At 43.0% G+C, this 12,939-nt stretch overlaps 1 protein-coding gene across 2 annotated transcripts in view; it reads left to right on the top strand.

The window, feature by feature from the left end:
* ARHGEF4 (Rho guanine nucleotide exchange factor 4) overlaps positions 1 to 12,939 on the top strand; it is a 129,305-nt gene that overhangs the window by 89,443 nt on the left and 26,923 nt on the right. For both annotated transcript variants that reach the window (XM_056849595.1, XM_056849594.1), the window contains one exon: positions 12,370 to 12,549. In XM_056849595.1, coding sequence (XP_056705573.1) covers positions 12,370 to 12,549 — 180 coding nt within the window. The remainder of the gene's footprint in view (positions 1 to 12,369; positions 12,550 to 12,939) is intronic.

Genomic DNA, 12,939 nt, shown 5'->3' with positions numbered 1-12,939 from the left:
GGGCCATCCAGGTCAGGGCCAGAAACATCATATTCTTTCCTAAATAGCATGGATTTGCAAGTTTTCTAACAAAATCCTCCTAGTGAGTGTTTCCTTCATACCCTCAGGAAGATCATTCCATGTAGGAAGATGCGTTAGTTTGTAGCAGCAAAATAAATCAGGAGTCCAATGGCACCTAAAAGATTAACAAAATTTATTTCTGACTGAGGAAAGCTTATTCAGGAATAAATTTTGTGTTTTTAAGGTGCCACTGAACTCAGGTTTTATTCTCAAGAAGAGAGGTCCAAAAGACTGGGGCCACAGCAGGAAAGGACTGCAACTCTGAGCTGAGTGATCATCAGCTTCATGTAGGGGAGCTTTTGGGGGGCAGGACTAGTGCTGCATGATGTCATGTGATGTCTTAATGTTACTTCCAGTTATGCAGTGCTGCAACTTCCTCCCCAAAAATGTCTCCTGCTTCTGCACTGCTGTGGGGGACTGGAGTCAGGGACTGGAGAATCATGGGAAGCATAGACAGGAGGAATTAAAGGGAGGAACTGTTTTGTCACAATTGTTCATATTGTGTGAGCTGGTATGTGTGAGCTGGTTCTTTAGGTATGTGGCTCCTATACAATGAAGGACTTTTTTGTGTGAAGTACTAATGTTTATGCCCAGGCTGAAGAACTCTTATGTGGAAGCAAGCCTCACTGAAATCCCTGTCATTAACTTACCAAAATACAAGAACTCCAAATGTGGAGCTCTGCGTATGGTAAGACACAGGATCTGGACTGAATTGAACCAGATACTTGCAGTTTTGCTGGTGTTCGTCACCTGAAAACACTTTAAAGAGAAGGACATTGAGAGCACAGTAGAATCTGAATACCTATGTATACAAATTGTGTATGGGTTAGTGTGCGTTTGCTGATAAGTGCAAAGCACTAAGGATGATCAGATGGATCACAACATCTGTTGCATTCAGGATGGACCAAGATATGATGGCCGTTCTGTGGATAATACTCACTGTGGAGGAATGTTCCTCTTCTTGTCACCCCATGACAAAATTGGTCCCAGGAGCCATTTGTTTAAGCCATTCCCAGAATACTTTTGCAAAGTGTGAAAGAATGCTAAAGCAGCTATTTGTTGATTTTAGTCCATGCTCCCAGGCTAAGCTCTTTTCTATAAAAGGAGTCGTGATCATTATCTGCTGTCTTCCTGATTTATTCCCCAGCCCCAAGGAACCAGGATGGATGCATGAAGAGCACGTTTTGAAATGAATAAATGATGCTATCAGCTATTCTTTGAATCTGCTGTTATTTTGAGTAAAAGCATTCACGACATGGCTGACACAACATACAAAATGAGAACTACACATATTTGTGCTGCAGCCCTGAGCATGTTAAGTCTACAATAAGCCATAAATAATGGAGCTAATTGCTGTGGTCTTTTAAACTGCTTTGGCTTGCTTTTCTGATCTTTAAGATCTTGAAATGTTTTTTAACATTCCCAATACACGTACATGCCGTCCCTTAAAACTAACAAATAGCTAAACCTGGATTTTCACAAACATGGAGTAGGCAATCATGGGTCTCTCTGAAAGCACTGGAGGGTTCCTGCCAGGGGCGGACTGGCCATTGAATTTACAGGGGAAATTCCTGGTGAGCCACCGCTATGGAGGGCTCGTGGCAGGCAGGAACAAGCAGAGCTAAACCCCCATAGTTTTTCTAGTGCTGCAGGAGCCACCAAGCTTACCCCGGGCCAATGGTGCCAAATGATGGGCAACTGCTTCTTGCTGCCTCCCCCTGCTCTGCCACCAAGTGTTGGCTGGTAGCACTGCAGGGGCCATTCAGCCTGGCTTGCTCCTGGTCTGCTTTAACTTGTCAATTCACACTTATGATTCCTGCTATGCTGACGTGATGCTGCATTAGTCATGAGCCTTTGTATCTAAAAAACAGACAAATGTAGGATACCAGGACAGTAATAAGTTAGGGGTTCAGTTACATTAGGGATACCACAAAGAAAAAAGAAATGTAATCTTATTGCCAAACAGTATATTCTCCTATTGTCGAAGGCTTTCACGGTCAGAGTTCATTGGTTCTTGTAGGTTATCCGGGCTGTGTAACCGTGGTCTTGGAAACGTCAGGAAAGAAAATTCCAAGACCACGGTTACACAGCCCGGATAACCTACAAGAACCAGTATATTCTCCTATTTCTCTAGATGTTCTTTATCTTGACCGCCGCAACAACCATCAGGAACACTCTGTAAATTGACATCCTCTTATGTTCTTCATCAGAAGATGCCTCTAAATTACTACAATCACTACAAGGAGTAAAGGCAAATATGGACACTCTTGCTAATTATTTTAGAGTATTAACAGAAGGCTGACATTGCATTGTAGTATTGTCCAGAATCTGCATAAGGTTCCTGTGAATATGAACTTTCACTTTAAAAAGAGATAATGTTTCTAGTCCTCTTGATCATAGAGAATTGTTCTAAAAAATTATGACAGTTTCAGCCAACGCCTCTGAGAGTAGAAGAGATCAGCTGAGGAAGAACTTTCAGGAGGAGGAAGTTTTTAAACCCCTTGTCCTTTATCACTGATACCAAGCCATTCTCCCCTTCTCCTACCTACTATTCATCAATGGCCCAGGCTAGCCTGATCTCATCAGATCTCGAAAGCTAAGCAGAGTTGGCCTGGATTTAAACCTATTCTTTGTGGATTGCAATAATTTTGAGAAATCTTTCCTGAAGCACCCCTACTTCCAGTACCATTATGTGTGTGTATTGTTTGTGTAGTGCTACTTAACTGTTACTGAATTTAAAATTAATTACACTGCAGTCCTATGCAGTGAAAGCAGTGGGCTTAGACTGGAGTAGCTGCATATAGGATTGCACTGTCAATATACTAGGGTGTTTTAACTTCTGTCTTTAATAAGATTGTTCTAAGTGAAGTAGTGAGATCATAGAATCATAGAGTTGGAAGGGGCCATACAGGCCATCTAGTCCAACCCCCTGCTCAATGCAGGATCAGTCTAGAGCATCCCTGACAAGTGTTTGTCCAGCCTCAGTGTAAACACTGCCAGTGAGGGGGGGCTCACCACCTCCCTAGGTAGCTGATTCCACTTGTCGAACAACTTTTACTGTAAAAAAAATTCCCTAATATCTAGCTGGTACCTTTCCACCCTCAATGTAAACCCTCAATTCTGTCCACATCTTTTTTGAATTGAGGCCTCCAGAACTGCACACAATACTCCAGGTGCGGCCTGACCAATGCAGTGTATAGCAGAACTATGAAATCTTGTGATTTGGATGTTATGCCTCTGTTGATGCACCCCAATATCGCATTAGCCTATTTTGTCGCTTCATCACACTGGCTGCTCATATTTAACTTACGGTCCACCCGTACCCTAAAATCTTGTGTATCCCCCATCCAGTATGTGTGTCCCTCATTTTTGTTAACCAGATGTAGAACTCAGCACTTATCCTTGTTGAATTGCATCTTGTTCCCATCTGCCCACTTTTCCAGTGTGTTCAGATCTCGTTGAATTCTATCTCTATCTTCCAGTGTGTTCGCTGCTCCTCCCAATTTGGTGTCATCTGCAAATTTAATGAGTAGTCCCTCCACACCCTCATCCAGATCATTTATAAAAATATTGAAAAGTACTGGACCCAGAACCAAACCCTGTGGCACCCCACTGGACACCTCTCTCCATACAGATGAAATACCATTGACAACCACTCTTTGAGTACAGTTCTCCAACCAGTTCCCTATTCACAACCACTCTTTGAGTACAGATCTCCAACCAGTTCCCTATTCACCTAACTATCCTAAAGTCCAGTCCACAGTTGTCTAGTTTACCCATCAGAACATCATGGGGAACCCTGTCAAAAGCCTTACTGAAATCCAGGTAAACAACATCAACTACATTCCCTCAATCCAGTAAGCTTGTCACTTGATCAAAGAAGGAAACGAGGTTGGTCTGGCAGGACCTGTTGGGGACAAATCCATGCTGACTTCCCCGGATCACCAATTGTCCTTCAGATGCTCGCAGATTGATCTCTTTAATATCTGCTCCAGAATCTTCCCTGGGATAGTGGACAGACTGGCCTGTAGTTTCCTGGGTCGTCCCTCTTCCCTTTTTTGAAAATAGGGATAACATTCACCCTCCTCTAGTCCTGTGGCACATCTCCCGTCCTCCAAGAGGTCTGGAAGATGATGGACAAAGGCTCTGCAAGCTCTCTAGATTTCATGCAATTATTTTACAATTAATTTTGTCTGGTGTGGCAGTTTTACCTTAAGCCCTTCAATTTGAGGGCTTGTGCCACAGAAAGTATACAACAGAACTCAGCCCACTTGATACTTTTCCATGTACTTATTATTAAATTCAGCACTGGGTCATACTTAGAAAAAGGAAGACAGCAAATAATTAAGAACAAACTAACAAATTTATTGTGGCACACGTTTTTGTCACTCAGAGCCCACTTGCTCAGATGCCTGAAGTCCAAAGTCATTTTCAGTCACTAAGTTGGACACTAATGTAGGCACTACATCTGATGATCCTCCAGATATGAGTGATTGCCATTTTATCCAAAAGGATATGAGATTGTGTGCATTGGGAGAATTTAGTATAGCATGTTCTCTCCATATGCGTAGTAAAATGCATCAAGTGAAAGAGGCTCACATGATCTCTCCCTTGCAATACATTCTTTAGGGTGCTATGAAACTTTCTGTTGTTTTGGCTGTAGTAGACTAACATGGCTTTTTTTTGTGCCGCCAAATCACAGCTGACTTATGGCGACCCGTAGGGTTTTCAAGGCAAGAGACCTTCAGAGGTGCTTTGCCATTGCCTGCTTCCATGTCATGACCCTGGCATTCATTGGAGGTTGCCCATCCAAATACTGACCAGGGCCAACTCTGTTTAGCTTCTGAGATCTGATGAGATCAGGTTAGTCTGGGGCTATCCAGGTCAGGGCAAATATGGCTGTCCCACTGGAATTAGGAAATAAATAATTTCCCCTAATAAATCTGTTCCCAAAAAAGACTTTTGCAGCTGGTTGTTCTGATGGAGCTGTGTGAGAAAGAGGAACAGCTTTTGTTGTGGGGCTGGTAGGTGGGGCTGGGCACCCCTGCTTCTTCCTCATTGCCCCAGGCTCCATTAGACAAAACATCAGGGGCTATCATGTTGTCAGCCATTGGGTACTGCCTTCAGACACCTTACAGTGCCATCCTAACCAGAGTCATGCTCTTCTAGGTCAATTGATGGGCTCAGAAGGGCATGACTCTGCTTGTTGGCACTGTTTGTTATCTCTGCCGTTGCTTAATCCCAAATGCTGAATGGAAAGAATTGGGAGTGGGTGGGTGGGAAATAGCATATTAAGCTACACCGAGGCCACTTCAGGGCAGAAGATCACGTGTGGCAGTTTAGGGCCCTTTATGGGTTTTAGATAAGCTTAAACATTTAAGCTGATTTAAGGCTTTAGACAATTTAAGTTTTCTGTGTCATAGGGTTTTAGCACATATTTATCAAAGTGTTTTAAACATGTTGGGAAGAAAATATGCTTATTTTGTAGGGCTGTCAGTGAAAGCACTGGTAATTAATTAATACCCTTGCTTTTAATCAAATGAATAAAATTATAGTGTCTCATTATTGGTATTATTTTGAGATTAAATGAAGATAATAGTTTCATTTGAATAAGCAGTACAAACTTGCAACATGTTGTTTATGGATATATCTTTATGGCATTCACTCCTTCCCAGAGGGTGTGAGGTACACAGGAGGTCTCCGGGCTATACATATCTTGTTGTCTTCAGTGTTCATTGCATACAGTGAGGATGTTAGAATAGTAGTTTTAATTTTCATGGCTGTTGCCTATAAAATATTAATTAGCTGCTTTCATTGAGAGGGAAAAATGAATTATCAACAGCTGCATAAAGTATCCATAGACAATTGGATTAAAACAAAGCATTAGTGCTAAAATCTCATTTTCTTCACTTTGCCTGCCAACGCTTGTGCAATTTTTTAAACCCCGTGATACTTCCAAAAGATAGCGAAGTTGAGCTCTGGCAAGTCCCCAGGGAAATTTCAGGGTAACCGGTGAGGTCAGTCGACATGCCCTTGCTGACCAGAAATCCAACAAAGCATAGAATGTGAAAGACATTCTTCCTTGGATAAGAGGTGGAATGGTTGCAAGAGAGAACACGGAGATGCTGAAAGACTCAGCTAGTCTCTTGCCTGCGGACAGTCCCCTGCTTCCACTTTCACAAGCTTCCCTTTTCATCACTAGCCAAAAGATTAAATAAGATGCTATGCGTGAGGAAAAGAAGAGATGCTGCCAGTGTGGTGTAGTGGTTAAGAGCGGTGGTTTGGAGCAGTGGACTCTAATCTGGAGAACCAAGTTTGATTCCCCACTCCCCCACATGAGCGGCAGACGCCAGTCTGGTGAACCAGGTTGGTTTCCCCACTCCTACATATGAAGCTATCTGGGTGACCTTGAGCTAGTCACACTCTCTCAGCCCCACCTACCTCACAGGGTGTCTGTTGTGGGGAGGGGGAGGGAAGGTGATTGTAAGCCAGTTTGGTTCTTCCTTAAATGGTAAGAGAAAGTCGGCATATAAAAACCAACTCTTCTTCTTCTGGCCTTTATAAGAATAGTATACTTGTCCTTGGTATCTGTAGCCTGTTGAAAACTAAACAGGAGGGCAGAATCCATAATTTTCTTATGCAGCATTTTATTCTATATTCCATTGTAACAGAAAACGTTCTTAAAATGTGGTACACATAATATTCTAGCTGTGAGCTATCAATGTGCAATGGAGCAGTTTAAGTTGACTTTCCATGTTTTGCTTCCATTGTCCCTTCTCTGCTTTATGGCCTGGTCCTTCAGTTTAGGGATGCTTCATCTAATCTTCAGAAGTTCTTGGTATTGCCTTCCAGTTGTGTGTCACCATCAAGGATAATTAACTTTCTTTTTTCTTTTTAATCATTTACTGCATAAGTGTGAATGATAAATTTGAGATTTTTGTACAATTTTGACCTTGATGCATAGTTCCTGGTCAAGTGTAACTTTTCAGCCTGCCCCATAACCTTAAACATTGGAGCCATTGTGTCTGTTTAGTAAAGGCTAGCCCTGGAGCAATGATTTGACCTGCCAGTAGTTTTTGTGATGTTACGTTGGCATAGTTGTCATGGTTGTTGGTACACACTCCATCCTCTGTGATGGCTCAGCAAGTCATAGTTTCAGCTTGCTTGCTATGGTAAGTTTATGGTCTCCCTCTAGGGCAAATACCATTCTGTGTATATGTGACTGAAGTTGGAAAGGGTTGTAACATTTGTAACACACCTGCCCCCAGTTAACCCCCCATTAAGCATGTGGTGGGAAACCCATGAGAGATCTGTTTGTGCCACATCTAGCTTGATCCTGAAAATCCATGCTGAGAGTTTGCCATGAATGGACAATGTAAAGGCCAAAAAGAAAGTGAAATGGAAGTACCTCATTTGTGTTTCCTATTACAGATATTTACAACAGCTGCAACCATTTTGGTTTATTTACTTGGCCATTTTGATGTAGGCAGCTCCTCTTTTTGTGCAGAAATCATCCCCTTGAATTTGTGGATTGCGGCTGAGCTGCCTGCATTCCCATCCATGTGTATGGAAGCACTCACATATTAGATATAAAATTGCTTTATGCATATGGTAGAATTAGGGCTGATTTTTCAGCTCTTTGCAATCATGAATAGCATTAGTAATGTTGGGATATTACAGTGATGTGCTAATAGATTAACAGTGTAGTCCTATGCAGAGTTGCTCCTAAAACCAGTGATTACAGTGGGCTTAGACTGGAGCATGTCTGCATAGGATTACACACTAAAGAGCAAAAAGCTAAACAGGAAGGATGTGTCCTGAAACAGTCTTCATCCAGGATTCATGAGATGTAGAGAAAAGACACATCTAACAAAATATTTCAATCTCTTATCTTTTTAAATATCGCCTTGAGCTTTCTCTGCAGCCTGCCAACTTAACAGGCAATTATGCTGAGGTGAACCGCTTTAGACAAATGGGAACTGATGAAAAAGCATGCGTATAGATGTATAACTTGGCAACCTGCATTTCTTTGCATACGAATAATTGACTTAGATTCGGTGTAATTTATGTTAACCTAGAGTGGCTGTTACTTCTCCCTCTTGGCAATATTTGTTCTGCTCTAGCTCAGATGATCTCATGCAACAACCTCTACTGTATCTTTTTTATATATACTTTTTGACATTCAGTAGTAAGCCCACATCTACTTAGAGGAAACTCTGTAGGGTTTCAGCTGGGTTTTTAAAGGCACAGCAAGCCAATTGCGGCAGAATGCCGCCGCAGCTCATTAACAACAGCTGCTGAAGAGTAAAAATGCTAATGAGCTCTTGGTGCACCTGCAGTAAGAGTCCAGAGTTTGCATCAGTGACATACATGTTGCATCTGGACTGCAGGCACATTCCTTGCCAACTGGAAACCTGGTAGAATATAGTTGCCAGCCTCCAAGCAGGGCCTGGAGATCTCCCAGAATTACAATTGATCTCCAGACTACAGAGTGCAGTTGCGCTGGAGAAAATGGCTGATTTGGAGAATGGACTTTATGGAATTACACTTCGTTGAGGTCCTTCCCCTCCCCAAGCCCTAGCCTCCCCAAGCTCCATCCCCTAAATCTTCAGGAGTTTCCCAACCCAGGGATGGCAACCCTGCTGGTAGAAATAAGCAGAAGGCCTCTTCCTTTGGTTGACTTTGGTTTCAGGAAAGAGAGCTGCTGGAGTGCTGATTGCAGCTAAATGCGGAAGGTGACTGTTGTTGATTGGGGAGGGTCTGTTCTGCCTGGGGCTGCCTGCTGGCCCTGCCCTCTGCTGGGTGAGCCTTGAACTGTGTAAGGCTCCTCCTCGCTAGAGGTGCAAGCCTTTGGCAGGAGCCAAAGAGCAACAGGCCTGGGGGTTCAGGCCTGGGGGCCCTGTAAGAAGCTCTACATCCTATATGTGTTAAGTTTTGTTTTGCTTCTGCAAGCAGGATGTCTTGTGAGGCAGTGAGGCAATGGATCGCAGCAGTGTGGCTGGCGAAGGAGCTGAGGCAGTGACATGCAAAGGCTGTGGCATATTCGTATTCAAACCTGAGGGTAACAGCAATTACACTTGCAGCAAGTGTAAGTTGGTAGCCCTATTGGAGGAGAAGATACAGGGACTAGAGGCATGCTTTTCCACACACCATTTTATAAGGGAAGGTGGAGAGTTCATGGACAGAATGTATGAATCACTCTTGAGTGGGCAAGAGGAGGAGGAGAACCCAACACAGGAAGAGGGGGGCACATTGAAGAATATAACCCACAGGAGCAGGAAAATCAGCAGACATTCTGAGCCTCTGTTGTTAAGCAATCGGCTTCAGGATCTCCCCATAAATATTGATTCTGGACCACTGGAACAAGGGCTACTCCCTCAGTTTCCCCAAAGATTGAAGGAAATTTCTCAGGCCCCTGTGGATGATAGGACTCACGCTTCTATTCCCCAATATAGGAGGAGCTGTGTCCTGGTAATTGGGGATTCTCTACTGAGAGGAGTAGAAGCTGAAGTGCGCTGACCAGACTTGTAGTTGCGAGAGGTATGCTGTCTACCAGGTACACACATCCAGGATGTGACAGAAAGGGTAGAAAGACTCATCAAGCCCACAGATTATTATCTTTTCTTGCTCATCCACGTGGGAACAAATGATATTGCTTGGCACAGCCCAAAATGTATTAAAAGAAACTATGTGGCTCTGGGTAAAAAGGTTCCCAGATCTAGATTAGAAAACTCTTGGAGATTTGGGGATGGGCCCTGGGGAGGATAGGGACCTCAGTGGGGTGCATTACCATTGAGTTCACCCTCCAAAGCATCCATTTTCTCCAGGGGAACTGATCTCTGTAGCCTGGAGATGAGGTGTAATTACAGGGCACCCCCAGGTCCCACCTAGAACCTGGCATCCCTACCACAGACCAATATGTATTGCACTTTTTCATATTCAGATCTTATTGAATTGCTAAACCTGTAGTAGAGTATACTCCTTCAGACTGCAGGTGCTGGCTCACAATTCAGTACTCCATCCCAAAACACAATCCTGCACATATTAAACTAGATGCCAAAGAAAAGGCTCATCTTTCCCCAATGCTAATTTTGTATGATTTGCGTGTGCCCCAGCAATGGAGAGGGGGAACACACAGCCTTAGGCTCGTGAAATGGTGAAGTGTGCTGTTGGGAGAAGGTAGCCTTGCTGAGGGATGCCAGCTTATTATCATGATTTCAATTTTAGAAGATTTGAGGAGTGCTTCTGTTGGAGCATTGTGACATGGATTGTTTGTGTGCAGAAGAATTGTGCAGGCGTTGTAATGGGGACCCTAATCACTAGCCAGCAGGTACCATGACACTCTCACAATATCTGTCGTGCAGTACATATGCCCACATCAACAACAAATTGAGATCTGGAAGGAGGGAAATTTTTTTGCTTGGATTCCTTCCACAACAAATGCATTTACTAGGGAAAACATGTTTGCATGACCTATAAGAAAGGGGTAGCAATAGCATGTGGCCTGCACAATAAAGTGGCTGTCCAGAAAGGCCTTCATCATGTGTCTAATATTAGAACAGTATATTTACTTATGAAGTACCTTATGTATAAGTTCTTCTTTAATTAAAAAAAGTAGTGGAACCTTATCTATACTGGCTATCCATCATGTGCCTTTCCTTTAAAATGTGCTATATTTTTAGATTTTCTTCACTTCATCAGTCTCAAATGTGGCTTAAGTTATGTTTGTCTCAGAGATTTAATTGGTTTATGGCATAATGGTACGATTGTACGGTAAAACGGCTTTCTGCAGTACATTCTTATTACCCTTGCTAACTGAACCATGAGAGAGAAGCAGAGGAAATGGCACCATTACAGTTCTCTGATTAATTGCAAGTGTTAATCCCACACTTAGTAAAAAGTTTATTTGAATGTATAAGTTACTGTGCAGTATGTATCTTTTTTTGTTATGCTTTTAAATCCTGCTGCAGATCTCTTTGCCACAGTATTTAAGTTTACCACAATTTTTTTTAAAAAAAGGACTGAAAAGGTCTGCCCAAAGGAAAATGAACTACGATAAAAATTACTCCTTCCAGCTGATTTAGAATCCACAGGAGTTTAATTAGGCAGAAGATCTCTTCACAAGTTACATTTAACACACACACACACAATCTGTGTACACTGTACGTTTGATTTGCCCCCTATATATGCATTGAGTAACTCTCATGTTACATTCAATGCATGTGCAGCTGAATGAGTGATTGAAACCCCACATTTATCCAGATACTGGCCCCCAAATTCATTTGTAAAGTAAACATGCTCTGGTTCTTTCTTACAAACTGATATACACACATGCATGCAGGATGTATGTGAGTTCGCTGTAATGTGTGAACAGGGCAACAAAGTGATCAGGAGAAAGAAAATGAATGATGAGGCCTGTGATTTTGTACATGTAAACAGGTAGACTTGGGGGGGGGGATCAAGTGGGTAAATGAAGTGAATTGTTTGTAAAGATAAACGAGGCAGAGAAAGACAGTCACGCCCAAGGATGGGGGCACTTTGTTTCATATAACTTTGAAATTTCAGTATCTGTATATTAATCCCTCCAATGTTGCAACTGTTGCATGCATCTTTGATGCAGAAGAAGAGGGTTAAGATTCCCAAACGGTAATCAATTGCTCACATTCTTTTCTTTCATCCCTGTGGCATAATCCATTGAGTGCCTCTGTTACACAAACACAGTGGAAATGAACCAGAGTGCCAAAGAAGAAGTGCTTGATGGATTGCCCCTCTAAGCTATAATGTGTGCTGGATCAGCCTTGGTGCTAGTGGAATACAAAGTCTGTGGCAATGCTCACCAAATTACCTGAAAATTCCTCTCAGGTTGATCCTAGGACGAAATCTGTCAGCCAGTGTGGTGTAATGGTTAGTGTTGGACTAGGATCTGGGAGGCTCAGGTTTGAATCCCAGCTCTGCCATGGAAGCTTGCCGGGTGATCTTGGGCCAGTTACAGTCTCTCAGCCTAACCTAACTCACAGGATTGTTGTGAGGACAAAGTGGAGGAGAGAATGATGGGTCATCAGTGGAGACAAAGGATATAAATGAAGTAAAATAAATCAATCTAGGCCAGCTGCTTTAACCAGATGTGTTACAAACTGGGGGTAGGCAGAGGGGATTTCACTTCTTCCAATGGCCTGCATTCCTAGCTCAGGGTATCCAAAAGCCTTGGGTGTTTACCTGCACTTTGTGATAGTCTCTTGCCTCAGTCTCTCTCCTCCAGAAGACTACTTCATAGCTAATGTCTGAACATGTCTGGGTGCTCTATTCCAGCTCATCTGTGATGGAGGTGTGGTCTATGCAGAGGCCCTCTGGGATCATGTCACCATGGATGACCAAGAGCTGGGCTTCAAGGCTGGTGACGTCATTGAAGTAATGGATGCCACTAACAAAGAATGGTGGTGGGGCAGGATAATGGACAGCGAGGGCTGGTTTCCAGCCAGCTTTGTACGGGTAAGACTGTGTATGTAATGTGTGTTTTCAGTTCTACGTGTTAATGCTAAGCTCTGTTTTGGGACATTTTAATTAGCTGAATGTTTCCTGCAGTTCCAGTAATTGCTAGTTGCCAGGCTCTGACACATTTGAAAATATTCCATCTGTAGCAGCCAGTAGGTATGTGTGCCGATTGAACCATTACTGCATCTTTCTTCCCTTCATGTGGGCAGTGGCTGTGAACCTGAGTGGTAAAGCCGGCATAGCTTCTCCCTTTATATATGTCATTGATTGCGCTGGAAGGGTGAGCAAGGCATGTGTTTCACATTCCCTTCTCTTTTTTCCTCAGGTTGAGTGGGAGGAAAGGTTGAGAAGGCAGCCCATATTCAAGGGAAGAGGAGGGGCAAGCAG

This window comes from Euleptes europaea, chromosome 5 (genome assembly GCF_029931775.1).
Source record: "Euleptes europaea isolate rEulEur1 chromosome 5, rEulEur1.hap1, whole genome shotgun sequence".
Classification (NCBI taxonomy): domain Eukaryota; kingdom Metazoa; phylum Chordata; class Lepidosauria; order Squamata; family Sphaerodactylidae; genus Euleptes; species Euleptes europaea.
The sequence above is the reverse complement of the archived record's forward strand: the minus strand, read 5'-3'. Positions and strand labels throughout refer to the sequence as shown.